Source organism: Nomia melanderi, chromosome 9, assembly GCF_051020985.1.
Source record: "Nomia melanderi isolate GNS246 chromosome 9, iyNomMela1, whole genome shotgun sequence".
NCBI classification, from domain to species: domain Eukaryota; kingdom Metazoa; phylum Arthropoda; class Insecta; order Hymenoptera; family Halictidae; genus Nomia; species Nomia melanderi.
In genome coordinates this window covers 16,506,431-16,529,576 of record NC_135007.1, presented here as the reverse complement: position 1 = coordinate 16,529,576, position 23,146 = coordinate 16,506,431, and the positions used below count along the sequence as shown (strand labels likewise).

At 43.5% G+C, this 23,146-nt stretch overlaps 1 protein-coding gene across 3 annotated transcripts in view; it reads left to right on the top strand.

Annotated features, from left to right (window-relative positions):
- Positions 1 to 23,146, top strand: part of Cow (Proteoglycan Cow) — a 177,781-nt gene that overhangs the window by 117,146 nt on the left and 37,489 nt on the right. For all 3 annotated transcript variants that reach the window (XM_031989244.2, XM_031989242.2, XM_031989243.2), the window contains exon 4: positions 1,311 to 1,442. In XM_031989244.2, coding sequence (XP_031845104.1) covers positions 1,311 to 1,442 — 132 coding nt within the window. The remainder of the gene's footprint in view (positions 1 to 1,310; positions 1,443 to 23,146) is intronic.

The window sequence follows — 23,146 nt, the reverse complement described above, 5'->3', positions numbered from 1 at the left end:
ATGTGTACCAGTGAGACAAGGTCATCGAATTATCCGTGGTTTAAGAACTTTCACCCTTCGCAGGCGAAGATTTGGATGTGAAACCTTGAGCGGATGAAGGTAAATTATACATCAGCTTAACACAAACTACCTAGTAGTTCAATTGACTTTTCGAAATGTTTTGAAACTTCGATCGATTTATAATTCAGTTTTCCTATTGCCAGTTTCTCAGAGAAAATTTCTAATCCTTCGTTGCACAAATAAATAGAAAAATCAGAGACTACACACCGATCTCTATTTGACTAATTAAATCGTCAGCGACGTAGTCTTCGAAACCAGAGAATTTCTTGTCCCGAAACGTCGACGTTCGTCCGCAAAGGGTTAACGTTTTCCCCTCGAAGGTTAATTACTAAACTTTGAGTAGCGCTGGAATCAAAGAGTAACCCAAAACACACATCCTTCGTTGAAATTCTGCAACTCCAAACTGCAAGACACACTTGTATACCTTAGTCACTCAATTATTCAGCTCTCGCGAGCTTCCGTTCGCTTTTCGAATAAAAATTATTCACGTAAAGAGTTGAACACCATCTAGACAAACCATCCAAGTCTCCCAGCGACCCCTGAAAACGATTTCGAGCGTTTCCCGAGCATAGGTGGTCGGAATTATTTTCGAAACCGGTCCGTTGCCGAGTCGGCGAATTACTTTTAACTTATTCCATTTTAAAGCTCCCGCGGAGACCTCGTCCAACTTCTCGCTCGTGTTCCGAGCGGAATCGTTATCGTCGAACGTTCCGGCGGCGACTCGCGGCCGTTTCGCGGAATACTCTGCCACCGTTGATCACCGAAACTTCCGGCTCGGGAACGCTCCGGCGGCGGTCGCCGAAAAAACCGTCGCGCAACGATCGTCCGGGTAATTGATTTCGGATCCGAATAAAAGACTCGCCCCCGGCCGGACGCTTTTCGTTTAATCTCGTTCCATTTCGAATTTAAATATCGAGCTCCGCCTGAAACTTCGGACGTTTTTCTTGTCGAACGGTGCGCCCGGCCGCGGCGGAACGTTTGTTCTATTAATTTCCGTGGCAATTAACTCGCGGCGGGTTCTTTCGGGACGGGAATGAAATTTTCGCGAGACCGGGGGCGAACGGCTCGCATTGTGCTCGCGTTTCCCTGTTCGGGGACCGTGGATCGGTCGTTCGAAAGTATACTCCGCGACTCGTTGATTAGAAACAAGGTGCGTGTTCAGCTCGCTCGGAGAGCTGTCTTTTTATTCGTTCGCGCGTGGCGCCGTATAAACTTCGGGATCCTCTATTCGTTCACTTTTATTCTTCCAGGGACATTGTGATCCCGAAATCCCGGGCTGTTCAGCAGAACCGGCGAATGAGGACGGAAACTTCGGTCGACTCGGAGGACGACGACGCTTTCTTCGATTCCGAGGACGACGACGAAGATCAAGATGAATCCAAGTAAGTGATTCCCTCGAACATCCAGCGAACGCTATTGTAATTCCGAGCATGCCACTCTCGTCTGTAGATTTTCCAGTGCTTACTGTCTAGTGCCGGTGAAAAACTCCGCGTAAGAATCGCGGCGCTCGTGTATCTCTCTGACGCTGCCGAGCGGTTGAATCGACTTGGAAAATTTCTCTATAGAAACTCCGAGAGTGCGTCTATCGAGACTTTAACCCTTTGCACTCCGATGTTTTTCACTGGAAATATTTCAACGTTTTCTGATGAGATGATATTTTGTAACCAACTCGACGAGAAATCACGCGAATTGACGGACAAAGCTATTTTACGTGAACATTTCTCAGATCGATGCATTATATGAGAGTCACTATTATTTATTATTATTTATTATATATCGATTGCTTAGATAATTGAGAAAAGGAAACTACTGACTTCTTTTGCTATTCGAGTAATTAAATCACCCCTTTGTGACTCAGCATTCCAAATATGAAAATTTCATCTCGCCGAGATGCCGACATTCGTCCGCAAAGGATTAATTATCTCGTTATTTATTAATCCCAGTTTTCATCTAATCCTTAGGATCTACGTAACAAATAAAACTAGCTTGCGACTTGTCGAAAAATTAAAAAAGTGGTTAAAAAGTTAACCCTTTGCACTCGAGCGGCACCTTTGGTTTGACCGAAGAAAACGATGAAATTTAGAATTCAATATCAAATTTTCTACAATTTTTCTTCACGTTAATTGTAAAACGTATCATCGATATTTCATCAGGTAATAGTGAATACTTCTCTCAAGAAATACTCTCGAGTGCAAAGGGTGAATTTCTCAGAGAAAGATCCGTCATCTAATTAATAATTACGAAACGAAGAAATCCGGAGTGGGTCATTGTGACTCGTCTGGCAGTCGCAGTGTTAATGCTTCTAGCCATTTATCGCGTTCGCTCGTACGACCCATTGATTAACGACGGCGAACATTTTATCGAAAAGGAAGGGCGACGTATTATCGTGTTATTTCTCGTTTGCGACACACGCGGGAAACGGGGGAAAAAAGGGTGCCACGTAACGGGGAAATATCGCGAGCGCAGCCGCTGGGGAAAGTGGATCCAATATGTTTTGTTTTTCACGAGACATTAACCTGGAATTATTGGTTCCGCTATTCCCCGCGTGTCGAACGCCGCTCTGCCCCATGGGGAAGCGGAATAAAAGAACGGCTCGCTTTTATGGGTCACGTTCCCCGGGAGCGCGGCCCACCTCGGCGCGACCTGCGATCGGGAAACGTGGAAATCGCGTCTTTAACGAGGCAAAGGTAACCAATCGGACGATTAAGATGGATTAGCGTGTTCAGGAACGGGTAATTAAAAATAGTTTGATGCTTCTCGAATCGGATCGTTGTAGAAACTGATCTTCAGGAGGCAAAGGTAACCAATCGGGCGATTAAGATAGATTACCGTGTTCGGGAACGGTAATTAAAAATAGTTTGATGCTTCTCGAATCGGATCGTTGTAGAAACGTTCAGTCTCGCAAGGAGAGTAAGAGAGTAGGAAAATCTTTATGGTATCTAAAATGATAGATGAATAGTATTATAATAATGAGATACTAGTTATTTAGAGATTGTGATTCGAAGGAGATAAAAGAAAAGAATTGCATGGAGGTTCAGAACGACACCTTATAATAGGCTTCTGTCTTAACCCCTTGGCGTACTATTTCTAATTTTTATTATTATTATTATTATTATTATTATTATTATTATCTAATTATTTTTAACCAATCGTTGTTAAGTTAGTCTAGAAATCTTCATCACGAGTCTCAGTCGTCACTGTACGGCAAGAGGTTAATTACAGTCACATGCAAACTTGAAACTCATCTTCGAAAACAGAGATTTCGTCACAGAAATGACTAGAGTTTTTCATTTCTAGATACGATAACAGATAACATTCTTCGTTGCTTTTCATTAACACGAGACATCGATACCTAAACGAATGAGAAGTAGAAGTTCACTTGTTATCCTTTGAATCCACAATTTTTCTTTCGTCCCCGTGTAAAATCACTCTCGCCCAGGCTACATCTTCAATCCTAATCCAACAACCTTCCTGTCAATTTCATAATTCCTTCGAGATATCCCTCCGAACGCTCCGTGGAAACAATAACGAATCAGGGGACGGGTTCGGGACGCCTGAAAAATGAATTTCGAACGGTCCCAGCGGGCGGCGCGCGGCCGAAAGTCCCAAGAACAGGCGCGTTTACTTTAGCGCGACGACGCTGCACGTCAAACAGGAGTAACTCGACACCGGCGAGGATGTGGGAAGCTTCGAGCGCGTTCCCGGCTTCAGGCCGGAGAAAATTCCACGGGGAAACCAGCTCATGGGGAAGAGAGGGAGGGGAGGACGGCGGAGAGGGCCAAGGGAAAAGAGCGGAGCGCGTTGCCGGCGAAACATTTCTTCCTACTTAAATTTGCACGAGCGAGCAGAGCAAAGAGGGTTTCCCCCTCTCGCGCTCTCCGCTTCCCCCTTCGCCCTTTACGTGCTACAGTTGCTTACAAAAGTATCTGCTCACCCACTTGCGTGCGTTATATCTTACGTACTTTAACCCTTCGCGCTCGACAATATTTTTCGCGAAAAATATTCATTACTTTCCGACGAAATGTTAACGCTAGGTTTACGGAACGCGTCAATTTGACGCAGATTGAATTTTATAAACGTTATTTGGCGAATGCTTCAATCGGTTTTCGTTGATCCAATTACACGAATGTGAATGCTGATTGTCTATTTCTATATCTACAATTTCAAAAATTTAATTGGACGAATATCAACTTCCAATACAACTGATGATCTTATATAAATTAAGAGACAGAACTATTTTACTTCGATGTTTTATGTGTTGGTACACAATGTTTAACATTGAAGTGAAAATTTGAAAGTCTGCTTCGAATCAGGTGGCGACTGCGCCCCTCGAGTGCAGGGTTAATTGCGTGAATATTACTCGGGAAAGAGTTAAATTTGGTATTCACGTGGGTACTTGGGGATCACCCGGTATAATTTATGCTGCGAACGCTGATTCGTAATGATTAGTTTTCTTTAAACGAGAGTTGAGATTTTGGTATTGAATTTAATCGAGTGGAATTGAGTTTGAAGATGAAGTTCGAGGTCTGAAGGTTTAAATTGAAGTGCATTGAATTAGAATTAGCAATTAATTTAATGAAGTATGTCGTAGTTATATCAGAGCAGACATTTTTGCGAGAAACTGTACCAGGTTGCAGGAGTATCCTTTGAAAATTCCTCGGCCAACGTCGTTCCAAGGGTTACCATTAAATGAAATATAGTTTAATTGCAAGTCTAGCCTCCCAAGTAGTCGTGTCCTCCCAGTGGACTCTTTGGAGATGTCTGGCTGTACACCGGTTCGTTCTACTTGCCGGAGATTGCACGCGGTTCTATCAGTTGGGAGTCTAATCGTCGAGTGACCCGTTAGATGGTTTGTATTGGTGCTTGGTCTGGGTTTGACTGGAGCATTCTACTTGGGCCACGCTCGTATTGGGTTAGGTCACTTCGGAGTTTAATTAAGGGATGATGGTTTTGGTGTATTCGAACTGAGTTGGGTTGTAGTCATGTGGAGGATTGGCTGTGACAGATTCTAGCGTGTGTTCTACTTCGATAGAATCGCCTTGATCACCGTTCGTTGGAAGTTTCATTTTTATTTAATTCTATTTCTTAATTCTCCTTCTTCATTCAATTTTTAATTAGTGTAATTCTAGTGTGCGTGAGTTCTACTTCGATAAAATTACGTCGGTCTCCGTTTGTTAGACGTTTCATTTTTATTTAATTCCATTTTTTAATTTTCCTTCTTCATTCAATTTTTAATTAGTGTAATTCTACTTCGAGTGTGTTCTACTTCGATAAAATCACGTTGGTCTCCGTTTGATAGAAGTTTAATCTTTATTTTAGTTCAACTTCTTAATTCTCCTCCTTCATGGAATTTTTAATTAGTGTAATTTTATTTCGAGTGTGTTCTACTTCGATAAAATCACGTTGGTCTCCGTTTGATAAAAGTATAATTTTTATTTTAGTTCAACTTCTTAATTTTCTTTCTTGATTCAATTTTTAAGTGGTATGATTCCATTGTAAGTGTGTTCTACTTCGACAGAGTAACGTTGGCCTCCATCTATTGGCAATTTAATTTTTATTTCAATTCAATTTTTCAATCTTCCTTCTTAATTCAATTTTCAAATGGTATTTTCGACGAATGTGATTCTACGATTTTCGTTGCGACACATTTCCACGGTATCTGCACCATGTATCAGACTATGTGTTCTATTTAACTGAGGTTATATCGGGCCGCAGCACTTTGAAATTTTAATTACGCAGTATTCCCGCAGAATTGTTTGGAATTGTTTGAAACTTGTATTACGTGGTCGTGCGGAGGTCTGATTACACGCCGGGCGATTCTACTTCGACGTGCGCTAAATTGAATCCGAGTTCTTTCGCAACTAGGTAATATCTAGCATTATATAGGTGACTGCCATTACATTGAGTCGTTCTACTTTGGCCTTCGATTACGCAATACCATTCTACCGAGACAATTATAGATTCCCTCTGAGCGTATTCCTTAAGCAGGTGAAGTCCAGCTATACGCGTTCCACTTTCCCAAGATTTGACTTCTATCAATTTTCGTTTCCCCTTAATCACACATTTGCTAGTTGACGGCATTGCCAACTTCGCGGAAACCTAAATAAAACATTAAACTGCACTGATAGTCTCAATAACTTCAACTTTTCAAGGTAGCTTAAAATATACCAGACCAAAATATGTCAGACAGCTTTCAACCTCGAAGAGTTGACTTTCAATCTGACCTTTCCATATTCATTCCGACGGACAATTTCCAAGAAAACAATCGATATCACAAGTAGAATAATTCATTCTACAACTCTGTGCGACTGACTGGAAGTGGACTGTATTAATATTTACTTCAGTGGAAATAACTTGCTGTTCATTAAGAGAATTCAGTAGTACTCCTCAGCGAGTGTCTACAGCTACGTCTATATACTCCGTATCGTCTAGCTTGAATCTGCAAGGTTGAAACTATGGTAAATCCACAAAACTGGCAGAACGTGCCGAAGCAACTGCGACTAAATTAGCGAAGTAACGGTTCCTTCTTATTCCTGCTGCGGTAAAAATACCCAGGGCTCTAATGTGCCCTGCAGGAGGTTTCGTCGATAGCCCTCTTAAAGCGATTTCGCGAGGCGACACATTTCAATCGACAATTTCGAAGATGTAGGAAGAAAACCGAAAGATTCTCAATTTAATCTTTTCAATTTCTAAATGTACAATGAATATGCCGGTTGGTCGGTGTACAATATATACCTCTCCTCTGGTGGGGGAGTGACGGACGTGGGTAGGATTCCCAAAAATTGGGAAAACCCTACTTCCCCGCCAGCGGTCCGTCGGTTGGTTAGCCGGAGACGGAAATTTCTAACGACCGTAGCAGCAACAGCCCCAAGGATCGCCCCGACTTTAAATTACACGCAGGTGTAAAATTCGCAGCTATTGCCTACCTCGGGCTCGATCCACGGATTAACTAAAAACTAATACAATTGATGATCTTATATAAATGATCTTTATTGCTGCTGGGATAGGCTCGCAAAAGGGTTTTTTATGTCTAAACGCCTACGAAGAAGACAATCGATACCACGAGTAGAATAGTTGATTCTACAAGGAACGATTTAACGAGTGACCATAATCGAGGTCACAGGTGAAAAACGTCGGGCAGCGTCGCAAATAAATCGCGACGGTCAGATAACCTCGGCGCGGCTGGACACGGAGCGATTCTCGGTGACAACGCCGACGGCCGCTCGAAAGGGACCAACGCGATAATGGACTTACGGAAAGTTCGCTGAATTTTTCCCGGGGAATAATGAGCGCGATAAGCGAAAGTCCATTTACGGCCGGTTTAAAAATACTCCCGGGGAAACCGAGATTCGAATTATGCCGGAATAGTTATATCCGCGAAAGTGGGGCGCCGGGCGTTCGCGTGGAACACGGCGGCCGCTCTGAAATATTCACTGATCGTCTTATTAATCCCGTGGATGGGCGGATTTGCATCGTTCGCATCGATCGGCCGCGCTTTTAAACCTTCTTGCGCCTCGCGCCATCAACATTTCATGGTGAACGCCTTTTCCTGGTACTTCTATGCTATTCGCTTTATCTTCCGGCATCGGCGGAGCTGGTTTACCCCCTTCTTTGAGCACTCTTTAGAACGATTCCCGCTTCGTAACAGCGGTTCGGGAATATTGCGCGGAAGACTTGCCGGCCTCGCGTCGTAAATATAAGATCTCCGAAGTAAACGTGGCGAAGTTTGACGTATTTTTCTAGGATGCTGTTGCAATGGTTATTTCGATATTGAATTAGAATTGGTAATAACCGAATTACCAGTTTCAATGACACAGTAGAGAAATATCGAAACGATTTAATATTTAATTAGAATTAGAATACAGTACTCGATTCCAATAACACTAAAGAAATATCGAAACAATTAATTTAATGTTAAATTAGAATTAGAATACAATGCTCTATTCACATTTCCAATGATACGCTGAACAACCACTAAAAAGCGCCGGCGTCGACGTGTTAATTGGATATGAAATTAAAATCAGAATACAATACTGAATTATTCCAACGATACACCGAAGAAAAACAACCTTCATTACCTACTTAATTACCCAATACTAAGGAATTACGAATAGAAACACGATAGATCCAAGAAACCACCCTCACTCCCATTCTACATTTAACCCTCAGCACTCCAGGTTGTCAATCCATCAGCAACTGCAAATTTTTATAGTATTCCTACCAAAAATTACAAATGCTATATTCTTTTATTTTCCTTCTTAACAGAAAATTTGGCTACGCGGAAAATCGAATAATTTCAGGGTAGTTTCCTTAAGATCCATTCGAATATCTAATATCGCAACTGGTGCAATATCGGAGCCTACAGAGTTGAAAGGGTTAAAATAACTTCCGCCGAGCGATAGCAGCCAGACGCAGATGCGCAGTCGATAACCGCAGCGAACGCGAGGCTGGACGAGGCCGCCGGCTCCCGATGAGCATTCTGTCGCCAGTTTTCTCGCCAGCCCCTCTCCCCCCCGCGGCGCTCCTCTTTACTGCCGAGTAAGCTCTCTTCCGTCGTTCTTCTTATTCCTCGCGAGAGCGAGGCGTCTGGCGCGCGCGCGCGCGCGCGCGCCTCCTCTTCATCGTCGCTGAATTGGCGGATCGTTGAAACAAACGGCATGTAAAATTGCACTCGGCATTCCGAACCAGCGCCAACTCGCGCGGCGTTGATTTAAAAGAGGGTCGCGAAACCGGTTATCCGCCGTTTCGCCTGTCTTTCCGGCGAATCGATCCTGGAACGACGAGGACGTGTCCTCCCGGGGTCGATAGGGCACGAACGATGCCAGAGATTAGGGCAGCCACGGCTGGAAGACGCGCTCTGTAGGATCTGCTTCGACGTCGAGGACGTGTTCGTGCCTGTGTCCGATCGTGTACCGAGTTATTCCACTCGGGCAGATCGAGGACCTCGTCCTGGAAGCGTGTCCGCCGCGGAAGCAGGCTTCCCGGGGAGTTTCAGGGTGATTTCGTTGGCTCCAAGAATTGAGGGAGGATTGAGTTCAATGGAGACGTTGATGGTTTACGTAGAAATCAGGGGGAATTTGGAAGTGTGATTTCGGAGGGTTTTTTAACGCTTTTCTAGTAGTTTCTTTTATTTTACCGGTTATTACCTATAGTTTTGGTCATTTCTGTGGTATGAATGGCATTTTAAATATGTTTTATTTAAAAAAAACACAAGAATAGATAACTGAATAAAATACAAATACAAATAAGTCTTTTCTAAGATGAAGTTCAATGGAGACGTTTACGTAGAAATCAGGGGAAATTTGGAAGTGTCGTTTCGGAGGATTTTTTAACGCTTTTCTAGTAATTTCTTTCATTTTACCAATTATTACCAATAGTTTTGGTAATTTCCGTGGTATGAATGGTATTTTAAATATGTTTTATTTAAAAAAAACACCGAGACGTTGATGGTTTACGTAGAAATCAGGGAAAATTTAGAACTGTGATTTCGGAGGATTTTTTAACGCCTTTCTAGTAATTCCTTTCATTTTACCAATTACCAATAATTGTAATTTCTATTCTACTTTCTACTTCATTGTTCAATTACTATTAGAAAGATCCCAATTTACGAATTCACTAATCTATCACTCTCGCAAACACTTGCGTCCTCCACGCAGATCCCAAAAACGAGGCGAGCAATAATTAGCCATTAGCCAGGAATATTTACGATATAATATTCCCGAAATTCAGTGCGCCCGGAACGGACGCGAGCGTGGTATTAACAACGATAGACCCATTCAATCGACAGGTCCCTCGGCTAACGAACAGTCCACTCCCATCATGTTCCCCGCATTTGTCAGCGCGGCGAGCGCATAAATCCATTGGAAAAATCGCGTATTTCAAAGCCGGACGTGTCCCGTCGACCGGCGTAGCTGGCAAACACGCGAAACGCAGTTAACTCGAACGATATTTTCGCCGTGCTCTTATTGCCGCGGAATCCCGGAAATATTAAATAAATTTCTGTTTAACTTCGGTCCGCCGGTATCGCTCGGGGAGAGAGACGACGGTAGGTAGCCTTTGAAGCCGGGCAAAGAGGACCGAGCGGAAACGGCGAGAGGGAGCGACGGCGGCGGGTTAAGAAAAATAGAGAAACTGGTAATCATTTCAAAGAGGCGCGCCCGGATTTCGCTGAAGGAAGCGCGGCCGCCTTTCGATACGCTGTCTTTTCCCCGGTCCGCTCCTCGAGGCGCGGCTCCGCGGTGAAAAATTGCGGCGCGCGCGAGCCGCCGTAAATCTCGCGGGCCGCGCGGAAATTAATTTCCCGCTGTTCCAAGCTCGACCGCGGGGAAATTTAGGTCGCGACGACGACGCTTTTAAACAGGAATTTGTTTAAAGAATAATGCGCTGCGGACACTTCGGGCAACCTCGGAGGTGGCCGCCGCGAGGAAACCGGAATGCGGCGATGATGGGGAACGCGGGCTTTTTATGGCTCGAGTTTCGGTTTATTCTTCGCGAGCCTTTGTCGGGGAGTATGCATTGTGTGCGTTCTGTTAGTTGTGCTTGCACGCTGGGTTTGCGGAATGCGTCGATTTGACGCGTGTTGAATTTTATAAACGTTAATTGGGAAACGTATTGGTTTTGACTGCAGTTATTCTTAAATCTTGAATTTCCGATACTCGACTGACGAATAGCAATTTTTAGGAACTGAAAACCGTACAATGGACATGCGTAATCCTAGTGTTAATAGTTGGTGATGTTTTATGTAATATATAGTAAGAAATAGAGTAGTAATAGAATAAAGTAATAAAGTAGCAATTAACACTAGAACTACCGAGCACTTAATACGATTAATATGCGATTCCTATAAAACTTGTAACAATAGATTATTTTCAGTTTCTTGAGACATTCATTATAGTACTCAAATGAAGCTATTTATTTTCAAAGTCATTTCGAATATTCAATGTTTCGAAAATATCAGTAATTGCTAAACAAAAAAATCGGAACCAGTCATTTTGTTAATAACTTTTGATGTTTTATATAATATAGAATAAAAAATAAAGTAGTAATAGAATAAAGTAGCAATTAATGTCTCGTTGAAGTTCGATGGGGATTTTAGAGTGAAAAATACATCGCGGTTGGAGCTGCGCGAGGTGAAAAGAATTGCACTATTTTTATTTTGTTGTGACTGCATCGACGCTGTTGTTGGCCGACTGTGCACGGGAATTTTTTACTGACTTTCCTCGTGCCCTGTCGAAAACATTCTACTATGTGCTGTATCTGGCCTTGTACGAGCGGTCTCCGCTGTAAAGTACCCGAGGCTTGCGCGGCTGTGTATGTACGGACTTGTTCTACTGAAAGTAAAGTCAGCCAAGGGAAGATATATTCTAGTTGCTCCTGTATTTTATCATGTGTACTGGATTCTACTTGAAACAGTTGGCGTAATATACCTTCGACAGAATTTGACTTGTCTGGCCATGTGTGCTCCCATTCTACTGCAAGAATATACGATAGTTGTCGCGTAATTCTGGAACTTCGCGTGTTCTTCGTTGAATCAATTTTGGTGTCTGGTCATATATCCTTCGCTACTTGCTACGCCTCATCAAACATTGATATTCACTGCTTCCTTATGTGTCCGATTAAACATTGATATTCACTACTATAGTGTTACTGTAGTACAGGTAATGAAAAGGTGAATCTTGAGCAATCGAGAGCTAGGCAGATATATACGTATAGTAACACTATAGTATAGATAATGAAAGGTGAATCTCGAGTGATCGAGAGCTAGGAATAAATATATTTATAGTAACACTATAATAACACTATAGTATAGATAATGAAAGGTGGATCTTGAGTAATTGAGAGCTAGGAATAAATATATGTATAGTAACACTATAGTAACACTATAGTATAGATAATGAAAAGTAGATCTCGAGTAATCGAGAGCTAGGAGTAAATATACGTATTTAATAAAAGATAGAAAAATACCTTAACCTACGCTAAAAATTCTGGACACTACACTATTGTCCCATTAACCTTACCATTAACCCTATTTATTTATTTATCCAAGAGAGTATCCATCTCCGCTACGTAACATTGACATCAACTTGCCACTGGCCAGACAAGACCACTTCCCGCTGCTCCACATCAATCACCATACCTTTCCGCCGAAAAAACGTCCATTCACACATAATTCACACGCAACTGGCTCAATCTCCCAATCCCGTCTTCCCCGAACAAGCTCGCTGACCAAACACGAGCCTCTCCCCCACGCCATAAGCTCTCCGTCGCCAATAAATCTCTCGGTCGAGCGAAAAGAATCGCTAAACAACAGCCTCACCTTCTTCCCCATCCCTAAGAAGATTAATCCGAAATGCCGCGTCTACCCATGGATCACTGGAATCTTGATCCCGTCCACCGCGCGGGAATCGATATCGCTTCCGTGAACCGTGGAACGAGGGCAACGGGGAAGAGGTCCGTCCACTTGACGCCACGGCAATTTCCATGGAAATACGAATCGCTCGGCCAGCGACGCGCTATCGGCCAGGGGACAGGATTAACGTCCAGCTCATTTCCCCGCGTCCTATGTGTTCGCGCGACGTGGCCGCGTAATCGACGTACAGGATGTCTCAAAAATATGTCACTGCCACACCGTCGTGCAGAATTTTGACCCTTTGCACTCGGGAGGCGACTCTCGGGCGCGAGACGGTTCGGTACGGTGAAATTATAGATTTTTATGGTTGCCGTTTAACTTTGTATGCTGCAACAATGCGTGAAATACTGGAAGGAAGATCCCTAATTTATATGTGATTTCTTGATAAATTCGTTTTAAGGAATCTTGTCCACGTCTAATTGGAAATATTCAACATTTTCCGACGAGATACAAACGACATTGTCCGAAACTAATCTAACGGCAGTTCAGAGATGAATTAAGCAACGAAGCTATTTTATTTAAATATTTCACGTGGCAGTACAAAGTTTAATTTAAAGTACTAAATATTCAACTCCAAAGTTTCCCTGCATCAAATCAAGTGGTGACTGAGAGTCACCTCTCGAGTGGAAAGGGTTAAAAGGTGCTCGCAAAATTCATGTTCCGCTTGAAAAAGAGGTTAAAATTTCATATCACTGCGTCGTGTTCTATTTATTGGAGAGGTAAATATTATGTCGTAAGTACTTTAAGTACTGTTTGAATGAAAAACGTGAGTATCTTTGGATGTATTTTATGTTTCACTTTGAGGCAGACGTTGCTTTGTTCAATCGAAGAGTTGAATTTTCACTTCGTCAGACGTTTAGGCAACTTTCTCAAAGCAGAAAGGAATCAACTTTTTCAGGAATCAACCGTTGAACACACCATTAAGAAATTAATACTAGAACATCGAGTTTTTGTGAAAATAAAATAAAAAAGCTAGAAACTTGAAAAGAATCTGCAAAATCCAGTGATTATTTCGATGAATAATATCGATTACTAGAACTTGCGTTCGTTCGGAGGTAATCCCTCCTATTACAACCTAGTACATTCTCGCCTCGAAGGGTGTGGAGACACGTGACAGTATCGTGGGACATATTTTTGGAACACGTTGTACACTCGATTGCGATCCTGGCTCCTTGACGATCGCCGTTTGCGTTGCATTTACTTCGCCGTGATTCGAGCCCTGTTCCTGTCTTTGTCCCTCGCCGTTCCCCTTTGTCTTTAACTTTCCTTTGACCGTTTCCCTTTATCTTTGTCTTTCGCCTTTGTTTCGCGGCGCTCCCTGTGTCTCTGTCTTTCGCCGGGCGTCCGCCGGCCGGACACCGGAATGAACGCCTGCACATGCAATTCCGGGTGCAATAGACTGCGGTCTCGGATGTATTTTGCGGCTGCGTATGCAGTCGACCCATGGTTACGCGAGTTAATGCACCGTCGGAGCTTGATGCACGGGTTATTTGTCGATCGGTCTCGCAAAATGAATTGCTCGTCGGAGATCTTAGTCTTTTCTGTTCTCTAATCAAAAGTGGCTTTCGATTGAGAACCGTGTCTCGTAAGAAATTATTCCCAATGTCGGCTGACCTGTTAACCCTTTACACTCGAGAGATAGTCATCGCTTGATCCGACGCAGTAAAACTATAAAATCTGATGTTTAACGAAGGTTCTTTGAAATACACGAAATCTTCGGCAGATGAAGCTAAATTATTTATCTGTTACTTAACCCTTTGCACTCGAGAGGTGACCCTCAGTCAACGAAACTATAAAGTTGAATATTTAATATCTCAAATTAAACTTCGCATCGTTACGTGAAATATTGAAATAAAACACCTCTGTTGCTTAATTCATCTATGAATTATCGTTAAATTAGTTTCAAACAATATCCACCTATATCTCGTCAAAAAGTGTTGAATGTGCTGATTTCTCGGTGTCCGAGTAATTAAATCATTTGTTTGCGACTCAGCCTTCGAAACCTGAACATTCCATCTTGCCGAAACGACATTCGTCCGCAAAGAGTTAATATTCAACTTCGTACAATGCCTCGACACGTGAAATTTCAGAATAAATTAGAATAAAAAGTTCCAAAGAATATCGTCTTATGAAAAAATGTGAAATATTCCTGAGAAGCTTCAACCGAGGAAAGAATTTTAAGTTAAAATTTCGAAAGGCGTCCTTTGACATTTCCGATAGAATTACTGTCAAACAGGAACCTCATTAGAATCTCCCGAGATACTTTACGTTCCATCTATCAAACGTTCCCGGTTCAAGAATCATCATCCTTAGTTGAAAGCAGCCTGACAACAGTAACACACAAAACGCAAGCGTGCAAACGACACTAGAATCCGCAATTCCTCCATTTCCAAATGACCTCGCTCATTAAACCGGCCAAATGAAGCTTCCTCGGCGTCCCGCCCTTCCGTTTTTCGGAAGCCAGAAACACCGGGAGCGATCCGAAACATTCAATTAAATTTTAATACTCAATTACAAAGGGGAAACGGATCGCGCTCGGCCGGCGTCTGCCCGTTCTACTGATTGCGCGGCCCGTCCAGGGAATATTCTACAAATTGCGCATTCCACTACACACACACAGAGAGAGACAAACACGCAACGAACCAACGCAACGAGAATCTACGATAAACATTCTTGTATCGCGCAACGCGACTCGGGTTTTCCCGCGGATCTCGGAATTTCTTCTCCGACTGTCCGAGCGGAGTATTAGAAATTCCTGGAAAACAAGGATTCCCGATTATCGGGCGTTTCCGGTTGCGTTCTCCGTTCGGAAGCTCGTGCGCCGGGAATTTCCAATTTTTTCTTCCCTCCTCTCCGCCCTCTCTGTCTCTGCTTCTCTTTTTTCTTTTTTTTTGGAAAATCGAAGGCGACGAAACACAGCGGGTGGAAAGGGAAGTTATTACTTCGGCGGAAAATTAAAAGTCGAGTTCAATCCACTCCATATTCATCACGTGCCTGGATATTGCATGAAAAAAGCTACGAACCTCGCGGAGAGGAGGGGGAGGAGGCGGGAGGCACGGAACGAGGGTGTAATTATGATTCTAACGAAATCGCGCGAAACACGGGGCAAGAATAAACGATGAAAATCAAGTGCCGCGAAAAGAATTTAATTACTCGCGGGGGGACGACGGGTTGGGACGGTTTCGAGCCGACGCGTTTTCATCGCTCATTGTCATTCCGCGCGTCTCCCCGCTGCGCCATAGTAAATAAAACGTCGCGCTTTCCCGTGATTTCGCTTCCGGCGGAGAAATGAAATTACTTTTCAGCTCCTTGACAGCGGAACGCCCTTGCTCGCTCGCTCGCTCGCTCGCTCGCGTGCCTGCGCTCCGTTCCGCGCGCTTGCGACGAGACAACGCGAGTAATTAGGAGGACTGCGGTGTCGTTCGCGGCTCTTTACTCGTTTGCCGGCCGGCGATCCGAGCGTGCGCTCGCGTCCGGGAATTCCCCGACGACGCGCGGGCGGAATTCTACGCGGCGTTTCTGTTTCCTCGTGTTTGTCTTCCGCGCGGATGTTTCGTTCGTTGAGCGAATGGATTCTGTGGTAGTCGATGGTGTATTTTTCATGGGAATTAGGCTAACTTAGCTGTTGTACTCTGTTACTAGGTTACACGTGATTGTGGTTTTGTTCACGAATTTCTATGTGTACTGATAATTTGAATACTGCGACTTTGATAAGATGTATCAGTATTAACCCTTGGCACTCCAGGTTCTTTTGTAATCTATCAGCAACTGCAACTAATGTTATGGTATCTCTAGTGAAAATGAAAAATGCTGTATCATTTCTTCGATCTATTTTCCTTCTCAGTGTAGAATTTGGACGTGTGGAAAATCTAATAATTTTAGGATAGTTTCTTTAAGATACATTAAAATATTTAATATTATAATTGGTGCAATATTAGAGCCTACAGAGTTCAAAGGGTTAATCCTTAACGAGAGCATTTCAAGTTTATTTTCAAGTACCGTATAAATACATAGAAAGAAATCCACAGAAGCGACATAGCACTCGACGCATTAGCACGTTGAAAATAAATTACATCATCTGATTGAATTGCATTATTATTGCACTTCATCTAGCAGAGTATCACCGCATTAGGAAGCATTATTTATAATATAGAAATATTTTCAAATAACCATAGTACAACTGAATGATCTATAATTCGATCTTGGTCACCTGTGTCTCCCATGGCATTCGACGTGTTAATTGTCATTTTTCAAATATCAAATGATATTTCCCATATACGCGACATTAGTTCCTCAAGGGTTAATACTAGTTTCATATTTAACCGCATCCAGAGAATCGAAACGCCATGGAGAAGCAAAATCGAGAATCCCGCGACGCGTTATCGCGTTTCACGGTACATTCGCGTCGCATGATCATCGAACGGTTGTTCGCGAGCCGCGGACGAAAAAATATCGGTCGGCGCAGAAAAATTATCCAATATTGTCCGCGAGCCAATAAAGTTCCGACGGAAAATCGGGGAACGCTGGTGGCTGCCTTGTCATCGGAGCCCGGCCCTTCAGCTTCCAATTTCCCGTCTTCTCGTCCGTCCGTCCGTTCCCCCGCGGCGCGCTCGACCGCCGCTTCGAAATTACATTTGAACCGTGCATCCGGAACACAATGCACGGGGCCGCGTGAAATAAAACAGCGAGCCCGCTGCTGCTGCTCTCGGTGTCCGGCGATCGAGGAATGTAACTCCGAACGTTGGATCGCATTAATTCTCATTTCGCGCCGCGGAACGCGTCGAATGCAACGACCGGCTGTTATCGTTTCGCTATCTTTTGCGCCCAGTAAATCGTTCCGCGGTGCGTAAACTATAATTACATGGAATATTAACGTAATACAATTGGATGGAATTAATGCAACATGATAGAATCGAATGGAATTAACGTGACTCGTTCTCTTGTTTTGTGATTCGGACAATATAAAGATTAACCCTTTGCAAATCTTTGTAATGACGACGTTGCAAGATAAGTTTACAACTTTGTTTCTAGTCGAACATAACTTTGACACGTTGAATGCCATGGGGGTCACCGGTGACACCCAAGCAAATCGAATTACTATAGTTCACTCAGTTAAACCATGATTGTTTGAAAACATTTCTGTTATAAATAATGCTAACTAATGCGGTGACATTCAGCTAGATGAACCTGCAAGAATAGCAATGCAACTCGATCAAATGATTTAATATATTTTTTCCATTTCAAGTATTCGAAATCGTGCGGCATTCGACTTGTTAGAATGTACACGCGCTTTTTTAATGACAAAGCAAAGTCAAAAATAATGTTAATGATTTCAATTGCACGAAGTCCGGACGTTAATCTCCTTAGTAGCCATTGACAAAGGAATGATATTCCATGAGAGTGTCTATTCCATTCTCTTTCGCGAATCTCTTTAATCCCAGGAACACTGAAAAATTCACCGTCTAGTTATAAAATTCCAATGGCACATGGGATGGCAGCGGCGATGAGGGGGGGCGAAGGCGGAGGGGTTGGCGACGGTGGGGCGCAATAATAGCGAGTACGCCGGCCATTCTACTTGCATTTGTATTCCGCTCGGTAGACGCGAAACGCACCGGAAATACCACTCCGCGGAGTTCGTTCGCCCGCAAAATGGCCCCCTTTGTGTCCCGTTTACGTTTTATACTTTATCGGGGCCCGTCCCGCGTTGCCGGTCGATCGTAAAAATTTATTTCGTACGCGACGGCTTTAAAAGTCCCCGCCCGTTCGATTCGGGCATTGTTTATCGCGGCCGGTTGTTACTTAATAACGGGGCGTTTCGCGCGTACTCCTCTGTTCATAGAAATAGCCGGGAATATTCTTTTCCGGTCTCTCGCCGGGAAAAGAAATTTCGATTTCTGAGGTCGTTGAGAGAAATGGGAAAGTGACGTTTCGTGTCTGAATATTGAAAGCTCTGGGTAGCGAACGATTTAAATATTCGAGGATCGAAGTGTCAAAATGGTATTTAATATCTAGATATCGAAATATTTGAAACTCTAAGTATCCAGCGATCTAAACATCCAAAGAATGAAATATCTAAATATTGGAATATCCAAAGTTCTAAGCATCCAAAGAATGAAATATCTAAATATTGAAATATCCGAAGCTCTAAGTACCCAGCGATCTAAACATCCAAAGACCGAAATATCAAAAGCTCTAAGTATCCAGTGATCTAAACATCCAAAGCTCTAAGTATCCAGCGATCTAAGCATCCAAAGATCGAAATATCTAAATATCGAAATATCCAAAGTTCTAAGTATCCAACGATCTATACATCCAAAGATCGAAATATCTAAACATTGAAATATTCAAAGTTCTAAGTATCCAAAGATCTAAATATCCAAAGAATGAAATATCTAAATATTGAAATATCCAAAGCTCTAAGTATCCAGCGATCTAAATATCCAAAGATTGAAATATCCAAAGCTCTAAGTACCCAGCGATCTAAACATCCAAAGATCGAAATATCTAATATTGAAATATCCAAAGCTCCAAGTACCCAGCAATCTAAGCATCCAAAGACCGAAATATCCAACCGACATTTAACATGTAAATATCAAAATATCCAAAGCTCCAAGTACCCAACGATCTAAGCGCCCAAGAACCAAAATACCCCATCATCTAAGCACGCAAAGATCAAAATATCCAAGCACCTAAACATCCAAACACAAAAATATCCAAATAACCAGCCACCGAGATATCCAAACATTACGTATACACAAAATTGAAGATTCCCTTGCGCGCATAGACGAATTTTCCAATGAAATCGAACTCGCCGGAAGGCGGCGGAAAGGTTGAGCACGTCGGAACGGAATTCGCGAAGTTCACGCACGGATTTTCGTACGGGGAATCGAGTTTCATTCCTGTTTGGGAGCGACAGAGGGTGTAACGCGAGGAACGGGAGGGCGTGGTTGATAATGTACGTGCCAATCCGCCTTTAATCTCGCTCTCTTTATATCGGCCCCATCTGCCCGTGGCCCGTGAGAAGCTTCAAACTTTGGCCAGGTGCTATCGTCCGCTCGCTCGGCGAGAGACGAACGCCGGGAAAAAAGGAGACGGAGGAAAGCAAGTTTTAGACCCTCGCGGAACCTCCCCCCGGCAACCCCTATCAATTCCACCGCGTTTATTGGCCGCCCTTTTATCTTTTACTTAAAACGACCTCGCATTCGTTTCGACTGCTCGTTGCTCGATGGTTTCCAGCTCTATCTTCGTTGTTATCCTCGATAAAAGAAGACTCTCCATTCTACTGCTCGCGATTCATCGAAATTTTTAATAGACTTCCCTTTTAATTGGTTGATTGTTCATGGAATGGACGGAAACCAGTTGTACTTGCGGAGACGATTTTTCGCCTGTCGATGCGTCACGAGATATGCGCAGGCATCGCTTGGTTTTAACCCTTTGAACTCAGTTCTAATATTAAATATTTCAATGAATCTCAAAGAAACTACCCTAAAATTATTTGATTCTCCACATATCCGAATTTTGCATTCAGAAGGAAAATAAAGGAAGAAATGTTGCATTTCTCATTTTCGCTAGGAATACTATAAAAACTAGTCGCAGTTGCCGATTACAAAGCAACCCTTAGTGCTAAGGGTTAATTACTCTCGAGGGCAATTTTTTCAACGTCCACATCGACAACCTCCCCCCGTTGCCTTCCGAATATTCTATTTCATTTCCGTTCATTGTATTCGACTCCCGCGCGAATTTCGTCTCGCCCAAACAAACCATCCTTCTTCCAACAAGACACTTCGATTTCCGAATAAAAACACGCCGCTCCCGGTCAGCGGAACATTGAATTCTTATCTTGATCCTCCCCCCACCCGCTGCCGGTTTCGTTCATTTAGTTTTTTCCCCGCTGCTCCCTTAATCGAGCAACGGCGCCGATCGACAGTGACCCGCGATACGCGGAAACGCGGTGGAACACGGGCACGTTTTGCCGACCAGTGTATTTTTGTTCTCTCTCCTGTTCTCTTTTTTTTTCTTTTTTTTTTGTTCGCGAATTCGAAGGCTCGCCGGGGAACTTTTGATTTACGGGGGGCGCGGCTCGATGGAAATCCATGAATGCGAAATGCAATCCTCGGCGCCCTGCCACTTTGCCTCCCTCTGCCTCGCTCTCTCTCTTCTCTCTGTCTCGATGTTTTTCTGTTTCTCTCTGTCGTTGTCACTTTCTTTTCTGTGTGACTGTTTTCCTTTCTCTCATTTTTACTTTCTTCTCTGTGTGACTGTCCTCCTTCCTCTCTTTCATTCTCACTTTCTCTGTCTCACTGTTTTTCTGCCTCTCTCTCTCATTCTCACTTTCTCTGTCTCACTGTTTTTCTGTTTCTCTCTCTCATTCTTTCTCTCTCCTCTATCCGACTGTTTTCCTTCCTCTCTCACATTCTCACTTTCTGCCCCACTATTTTCCTGCTTCACTCCTCCCTTCCTCCCCAAAACTCTCTCTCTCTCTCTCTCTGTGTTTCTTCCTTCCTCTCCCTGTAACCTATCCGCGTCCGTATTTCCATGGACTCACAGAAGCTCCGACCTTCAATCGAGCCACGCCGGCAAACGACACACGCGTGTCTCCGCTCGCGGAGAAATACGATGGCATCAGCTGCGCGCAAGTTTCGCGCGGCTGTTCCGCGCGTGTTTGTCCTGCGTGGGTGTGTCACGTTCCGCGAGGACAGTTATTCTTGTTTGACAAGAGGGGAAACAGCGGGGACGGGGCGCGAGCGAGCGATCAATTAAAAGATCCGGCGAGAGGGAGTGTTTGCTCGCGTTCCCGGGGCCAATTAGCGACTCATTATTTTCCTAATGATATATAAATACGTCACGGTCGAACGTGATGTTTAGATGAAGCTTCGCCTATCCGTGGCGTTGTTATCGAGGGTTGGCCGATGTTTGGCAGAGGATTTCGCAGGAATTGCTCGGTTCCCGGCCGTTCGTTCGGCTCTCAGGGGAGAAAGTGGGCAAACGAGGATACCATGAATTTCTTTGATATATTATTATTGCGCTATTTCACCCTTCAGTCCAATTCTTCACTTCGTGCAGCGTCAACTCTCACGCCACGCGATTCAGAGTCGTTAACATACATCGATCTACAACTAACAGATAGATCGAAATTACTTCCTAACTTCTCCCACTTTCTAATCAACACTAAAACTACCGAGCGTTTAATACGATTAATATATAATCAATAGATTACAGATAATCAATGAAACTATTTGTTTTCAAGCTCATTTCCAACATTCAATGCTTTTAAGATATCAATTGCGAAACGAGAAGATCGAAACCAGCCATTTTGACTGTTGCGGTAGTTCTAGTGTTAACCCTTTGCACTCGAAAGGTGACTCTCAGTCACCACGTGATTTGAGACAGTAAAACTATAGAATGTGATATTTAATGTTAAACTTTGTATAATATATTCGAATTAGTCTCAAAGAACATCATCTTCGCCTCGTAAAGAAATGCTAAATATTTCTAGTAAGAAACACCGAGTGCAAAGGGTTAACAAGAAAACACACAAACATCAAGAGAAGTTATTTCCCAATATTCCACCTATCAGTGCCTTGCACAAACACTTCATATGACAAGACTTTACAATTATCTTTAGCAAATCAAGCAACGACCGAGTCACTCAAGTGACTCGCGTAACCCTCGATTCAACCTATCGCAAATGCAACAAGGCTAATCCCGCCATAAAATCCACGAAATCCCCGGAGTTCCGGCACGAAACAAAATGAAACGGCATTGACGGAGAGGGCAGTCGACAACGGGCGGCCGGGGGTCGCGATTCATCGTCGGGAATCATGGAAAGCCGCAAGCTTCGAAAGGCCGAGCCGGTCGCGCCGGGCTCGGCTGGCTTCGTCTTGATAAAGGAGTTAAACCGGCTTAATTACCGCGTTACTCCGGTTTCAACTAATTACACGTTCGCCGCGCGACCGCAGATTCCCGAAGCGCCAGGTAACCGGTCGGCGGGCGGCCGTTGCGGACGAATCCGGAGCGGAGGGCGGGCGCGCTTCTTTATCACGAGCGCTGTCGGTGCTCCTCTGTAACCGTTCAGAATTCCGCGAAACCGTTTACGCCGCTGCTCCGTGCCGCGACTGTTGATTCCGCGGCCGACTGCCTTCGAGGATGGATGGACCGGCCGATGAACAGCGCGCCGTTGCTAACGAGCTGCGCGCCGGAGAGCTCCAAAGTATCTGGCCTTTGATTGCGCCGCTGCTGCGGTTTTTCATATTTTCCTCGTAAGAGTATTCGACGGTAGATGATCCAGTGGTTCCATTCGAATTTTTCATCCTGATTTTATTCCCGATTCTCACCTCTTGTTCTATGCGATAGACGATGGAAGTTTTGATTGATAAAGTTTTCTATTGACCTTTTAAAATTTCGCTGTAGAAACTCCAAGTGCGTCTGTTCAGACTTTAATTGATTGGCAATTCAATTTGCATAGCTATATATTATTACCTTTCTAATTGCAAAACATCAGGCATGGGTCGTTTGACACCTGGTAGTTTTAAAGTGAAGAAGTTCATCTTAATGTTACTTGCTTCTCTTGAATAGGAAATGTTAGTCTTGTCAATCGTTAACCTTCGAAGAAGTAGATATGAATAATAATAATAATAATAATAATAATAATAATAATAATAATAATTCTATTGTGTT